The following is a 6492-nucleotide window of genomic DNA, read 5'->3' on the forward strand; positions in this document are numbered from 1 at the left end:
TTTTTTTGCGGTACGCGGGCCTCTCACTGCTGTGGCCTCTCCCGTTGCGGAGCACAGGCTCCGGACACACAGGCTCAACGGCCATGGCTCACGGGCCCAGCCGCTCCGTGGCATGTGGGATCTTCCCAGACCGGGGCACGAACCCGTGTCCCCCGCATCGGCAGGCGGACTCTCAACCACTGCGCCACCAGGGAAGCCCCCATCTTAACCCTTTTTAAGTGTACAGCTCAGTGGCATTAAGAACATTCACATTGTTAGGCAACAGTCACCACCATCCATTCCCAGAACTTCTTCATCATCCCAAACTGAAACTCTGTACCGATTAAACACTCCCCATTTCCGTCCCCCTGTCCTCCTGTAACCACCATTCTACCCTGACTCTATGAATTTGACTATTCTAGGCATCTCATATAGGTGGAATCATAGAACATTTGTCTTTTTGTGACTAGCCTATTTCACCCAGCATCATGTCCTCCAGGGTCATCCATGTCATAGCGTGTGTCAGAACTTCCTTCCTTTTTCAGGCTGAATAATATGCCACTGTATTGATGGAGCACATTTTGTTTATCCTTTCATCTTTCCATGGACACTTGGGTTGCTTCCACCTTTTTCGCTATTGTGAATAATGCTGCTATGAACACGGGCAGGCAAATTATCTCAAAGTCCCTGCTTTCAGTTCTTTGGGGCATATGCCCAGAGTGGAATTGCCGGATCATATGGTAATTTTATTTTTAATTTTTTGAGGAACTGCCACACTACCACGGACTTTTCTTGTCCTTTTGAATTTTTCGCAGTGTGAAGAAAACACCTGTTTAAGCATTTTAATAAGTTGGAAAATGAGTTCACATTTCACTTGGCCCCTAGATTGGCAAACATTAAAGTCACGTATTGTATGGTTCCGTTTATACTAAATGTGCAGAAGAGGCAATTCCACAGAGGCAGGAAGCGGATCAGTGGTTGCCGGGGGCTGGGGCAGGAGGGGACGGGGAGTGACTGGTGACGGGTGTGGGGTTTCTTATTGGGGTGATAGAGATATTCCGGAATTAAATAGTGGGGATGGTTACATAACACTGTGAATGTACCAAAAAAAAAACCAACAACTGAGTTGTACACATTAAAATGGTGATGTTTATGTTATATGAATTATATCTCGGTAATAATTTTTAAGCTGATAATACCATAAACAAACAACGTGAAGAAAGTGATCCGAGAACTGTGACTTCTGCCTGGTGCGGGGTCTCCCCGAAGCAGGCAGCTCTGAGCAGAGGCTGGCAGGTCAAGGACATGGCCCCGGGCCAAGCAGGGGTTCCAGGTAGACAGAGCAGGACCTGTGCCAGCACAGAGGCCTCTCCCCACACACCTTCCACTGCTGGCCCTGCCCACCTGCCCACCCGCCCACCTGCCTGCCCCCAGGAGAACCGCCTGGCGCAGCACACCATCCAGGCCCTGCAGAGCGAGTTGGACAGCCTGCGTGCTGACAACATCAAGCTCTTCGAGAAGATCAAGTTCCTGCAGAGCTACCCTGGCCGGGTAAGTGCCCTCCACAAGTTCAGCCCCAGGTGTACCAGGCAAGGGAGAGGGGTGGTCCGGGCACATCCAGGCGGAAGGCTTCGGGGCAGTGACCTGCTAGGGCCCTCAGAGGGCATCCGACCCCCCCACCCCCCGTGCCTGCCAGCTGTCCTCCCTAGGCTGGGGAGAGCCTCCCACAGTGGAGCCCTTATGGAGGTTCGTTCCTCAGAACCAGCCAGGAGGTGGTGAGGTCCAGCAAGAGGCAGGGGTTCACAGGACTCAGGCCCACAGGAGTCACAGTGACTCCTCTGTGAAATGGGGGTGACCCACTAGTTGACCCCAGGATGTGGGAATTTAACCCCAGGGATGTTGAACATACAGGACAGGCCTGGGGAATTCTTTTTTTTTTTTTTTTAATAAATTAATTTATTTATTTTTGGCTGCATTGGGTCTTCGTTGCTGCGCACGGGCTTTCTCTAGTTGCGGCGAGGAGGGGCTACTCTTCGTTGCGGTGCGCGGGCTTCTCATTGCAGTGGCTTCTCTTGTTGCGGAGCACGGGGTCTAGGCGTGCGGGCTTCAGTAGTTGTGACTCACGGGCTCTAGAGCGTAGGCTCAGTAGTTGTGGCACGCGGGCTCAGTAGTTGTGGTTCACGGGATCTAGAGCGCGGGCTCAGTAGTTGTGGCACACGGGTTTAGTTGCTCTGTGGCATGTGGGATCTGCCCGGACCAGGGCTCGAACCCGTGTCCCCTGCATTGGCAGGCGGATTCTTAACCACTGCGCCACCAGGGAAGTCCCTGGGCCGGGGGAATTCTTATCTTTTAAACTTATATTAAAAAACAAAAGAACAGAATTTGGTCCAACATTCCAAAAACCTATCAAGAGAATGCAACAGAAAGCTACCCATTCTGCTCTGAGCTGGAGGGCCCTCCCTGGCTTCTCTCAGCCCCCGGGCCTCACAGGGGACCACCTTGTGCAAGAAAACCCTTCTGAGACTGTGGGGAGGCAGAATGGGCAGTAGAAGGATGGGGAGCGGTGACACGCTGGCTGGGGGCCTCCCTGGGACAAGACTCGGCCACCGGCCCCCAAACCACCGGTTGGAGCCGTTCTCAGGCCACCAGAGGGCGCCCAGACTCCGTGCAAACTACACCGTGGGTGGCCCGCTGCGGGTCTGGGGCTCCCTCGTCTCCCAGGTGCTGGCCTGGGCTCCACGGCGACCCTGCACACTCCCAGCGAAGCCCCATCCAAACCCACCTCCCTGTACGGCGCCCCGCCCTGTCCATCTTATACATTCCAGCCCCCCTCTGGGCCTTAGTTCCCCTACCTGCCCTGAGGCACCGTGGCCCTGACCCCAGGCGGAGACCTCTGACTCTGGGCAGTGCCCCTGGACACGTGGCACCATCCATGTCACACTGTCACCCGGGGCCTTCTCCCCGCCCCCACCGTGCTAAGGAGGAAACTGGGGTTCCCTATGATGCTGTCGGCCTGCACTCCTCGGCCCTGGCCTTCCTGTTGGGTCCCTTGACTGGGACAGGGGTCTCTCCTCCTCCTTTGCTCGCAGGGCGGCGGCAGCGACGACACAGAGCTGCGGTACTCGACCCAATACGAGGAACGCCTGGACCCCTTCTCGTCCTTCAGCAAGCGGGTGCGTGGACCCGGCCGCCACCAGCTCACCTGGCCTCAGCCTCCCTCCAGACCCACCCCCCGCCAGCCCCAGTCTCACCCTGCAGCCCCCCACACTGCACCCTGACACACCAGACCATCAGGGCAGCCCCCAGGCTCGCTATGGTACCGTGAAGGCCCGGGGTCCACCCCGGGTGGGCCCAGAGTGCCAGGAACACACGCTGAGGGCTATGGGAGGGTGTGTGACAGCGGCCGGCTTAGCCCTGGGTGCACACTCTGGGGGTAGGCAGACAAGCAAAGAGCTCCCAGTGTCAGGTGACTTAATGGTGGGGGGGCGGGGAGCTTGTAACTCCCCCTCCCCCTGCCCTGAAGACCTTCCTGCTGTAGGCAGAATCGGCCACTGCAGAGGGGGCAGCAGCTCCCGTCACTGGCCCTGCTCACACAGAGGTTGGGGGAGCCTAGGATGTCACCCTGAGTGGGGCTGGGCACCAGGGAGCCCCTGGAAGGCCCCCGGGATTCTGCAGGGACAGCAGGGCAGGGTCCCTCTCTGCAGTGAGCTGGAGCATTGGGGAGCCTTTGGGGTCCTCTCCTCATCCCTCCTCCTCCTTCAGGAGCGGCAGCGGAAATACCTGAGCCTAAGCCCCTGGGACAAGGCCACACTCAGCATGGTGAGTCCCCCCCCCCCCCCGCCCCCATGCCCTCGCCGTGTCAGGCCTGGGCCTCTGACTCTGGGCACCTTGTCACCTGCCCTCCAGCCCAGTCTGGAAAGCCCCAGGGACCCCGCTGCCCCTCACAGGCTCCATCAAGAGTAGCTATGCGAGAGCTTCCCTGGTGGCGCAGCGGTTGAGAGTCCGCCTGCCGATGCAGGGGACACAGGTTCATGCCCCGGTCCGGGAAGAGCCATGGCCGCTGAGCCTGCGCGTCCGGAGCCTGCGCTCCGCAGCGGGAGAGGCCACAACAGTGAGAGGCCCACGTACCGCAAAAAAAAAAAGGAGTAGCTATGCGACCCGAAACAGGGAAAGCAGCATAACTCATGGTAGGTTCTGGAACTGTGCCGCAGGGGGCGCCCTTCCCTAGAATTCCTGTGGCCCAAGTTCCCAGCCTAAACACTGGAGTGAAAGGCCAGCTGCCTGCCCTTCCCTCCCCTTGCTGCCCTGGGATGGGTGAGCCCTGCAGGGGTGGGTGAGGCCTGCCCCAGCCCTACTCATGCCTCGCTTGTTCCCCAGGGGAGGCTGGTTCTCTCCAACAAGATGGCCCGCACCATCGGCTTCTTCTACACACTCTTCCTGCACTGCCTGGTCTTCCTGGTGAGTGTCCAGGCGCGGCCAGGGATGCATTCACCACGCTCCCCCCATCTACCCCCAGGCACAGCGTCTGCTCTTGGCTACTTCTCTCCCCATCAGGGGCCTCATCCCACCCTGGGGACCACAAGCCCACCCATCAGGCTCTTTGGCCGGGGCAGCAGCCCGGCTGACTCCACCCAGGGCCCAGTCCCGGAGGGGCTTGGTAGAGGGAAGGGCCGCTGTGGGAGGCTGACAGGTGGGAAGACAGGTCTAATTGACTCTACTGAGGGACAGCCAGGTGGGCTGCACAGAGAAGAGACATCTTGAGCTGAATCTCCTCAGGTACAGAGGGGCATTCCAGTTAGTGAACACAGCACATACAGGGGCCTCGTGATGCCTGCGCGTCCACCACGTGTGGGGAGAGGTGGGGGTAGGGCACGCCTACGGAAGGCTCCAGCCTCAGGGATCCCCGCCCCCAGCGAGGGCAGTCAAGATGGCCCCTACGTGGCTAGCCTGGGCTTCCACTCTGACCCCAGGGCCCAGGAGGTCCTGGCCCTGCCAGTGGTGCACCCAGCAACACTAGGGGTGGCAGCTGCATCCCCAGGCCTGTCTGACCATCTGTGAAACCGGTGGGCCTGAGAGCATCTCTAAGGCCCACCCATCCTGGAGCCTGGGCCACGAGCAGCTTCCCGTGTCAGGAAGCCAAGCCCAGGGGCCACAGGTGGACTGCAGGAGCGGCCGTGAGCAGCCCAGGCAGCTCACCATGTCTCTCCTTGGGCAGGTGCTCTACAAGCTGGCGTGGAGCGAGAGCGTGGAGCGGGACTGTGCCACCTTCTGTGCCAAGAAGTGAGGACCCACCCTCGGCCCCCAGCACCACTGCGTTCTTATGTTCCCTGCCTTCCCCCAGCCTTCTATCACTGCCCCCATCTGGTCCACCCCACGGCCCCTGCCAAGCCCACTGTCCCCGGCCCCCACGCCAGCACAAGGTGCACGCCCCTTGGAGATCTCCGTGGCCCCCACCACCCCCTACATTTCTCTCTTTTTCACACTCGGCCTCAGCAAAGGTTTCTGTGACCCACAGGTTCGCCGATCACCTGCACAAGTTCCACGAGAATGACAACGGGGCGGCAGCCGGTGACCTGTGGCAGTGATGTCCCGGGGCTTCCCGACACGACAGCGATGGCTGTACTCCCCACCCCTGCTTGTCCAGCTGCTTCTAATGACTTAGGCTTCCCTGGAGAATCCCCAACGTAGACTGCCCTTGCCCTCCAGCCACCAGTGCCAGAGGTCCCCAGGTCTCCTTGGACTCCCTTAAAAGATGGTCTCAGCCACATCCGGCTCCCTAAATCCAGAAAGCTCCCAAGGCCAAGCCAGATTGAGCCAAAGGGACCCCTTCAGGCCCATCTCAGGCTGGTGACCCAGCCTGGGTCTCACCCGCAGCCTGACCACTAGCCCTGGTGGCAGAGACCTCCCAGCCATGATACTGCTTTCCCACTGATTCTGGCTGTGGTTAATCCAGTTGGGATCCCCTGGGCCTCTCTGTGCCAGGCCCCGGGATCCCCTTGGGCTCCCCTAGGATCCATCACCATCCCACCAAGTCATGGAAGCCCTTCCTTGCAGGCCGGCAGGCTTTGAGTCCAGCCCCGCCACCTGCCTTTATCATGGCCCCACCCCACCCCAAGAAGAGAGGGAGCCCCAGAGGGCAGGATAGTTTCTCTTACCCGCTCCCAGCCCCTTAGACACACTATGATTTTTGCTTTCTTCTTTAGCAAGGTATTCTTCTGGCTTTTAGGTGAGGAAGAGCACCCACGCCCCAGGCTCTTCAGACCCAAGGACTGGCCTGAGGGGCCCAAGTGCTTCTTGGCCAAGCAGAACTGGCTGTGGGCCATCCTAGCCTGGCCACCCTGGGGCCACTGGCAGATCTTCCTAATTTAGATTTGCACTTGCGTGTTCAGCTTTGCAAATTTTGAATAAACCCATTGTTGCAGCCACACCGGTGTCCTGCCCACTGTGACTCTGAGTGTACAGGAGGCTGGTGGGCAGGTTCCTGCAGCGACACCCCCAGGAGCTATGGCTAGA

The 6492-nt window shown here is 59.1% G+C and overlaps 1 protein-coding gene across 4 annotated transcripts in view; it reads left to right on the forward strand.

The window, feature by feature from the left end:
- Positions 1-6406, forward strand: part of CUX1 (cut like homeobox 1) — a 372932-nt gene extending 366526 nt beyond the window's left edge. For 3 of the 4 annotated variants that reach the window (XM_027126068.1, XM_027126069.1, XM_027126066.1), the window contains 6 exons: positions 1414-1530; positions 3069-3152; positions 3742-3798; positions 4357-4437; positions 5195-5259; positions 5495-6404. In XM_027126068.1, coding sequence (XP_026981869.1) covers positions 1414-1530; positions 3069-3152; positions 3742-3798; positions 4357-4437; positions 5195-5259; positions 5495-5564 — 474 coding nt within the window. In that variant the 3' untranslated portion in view covers positions 5565-6404. Of the gene's footprint in view, positions 1-1413; positions 1531-3068; positions 3153-3741; positions 3799-4356; positions 4438-5194; positions 5260-5494 lie in introns of all 4 variants that reach the window. The other variant, XM_027126067.1, reaches the window with a different exon arrangement.
- The last annotated feature ends 86 nt before the right edge of the window (positions 6407-6492 follow it).

Source organism: Aethalodelphis obliquidens, unplaced genomic scaffold (genome assembly GCF_003676395.1).
Source record: "Aethalodelphis obliquidens isolate GAN/ISIS:26980383/991018 unplaced genomic scaffold, ASM367639v1 scaffold30, whole genome shotgun sequence".
Classification (NCBI taxonomy): Eukaryota; Metazoa; Chordata; class Mammalia; order Artiodactyla; family Delphinidae; genus Aethalodelphis; species Aethalodelphis obliquidens.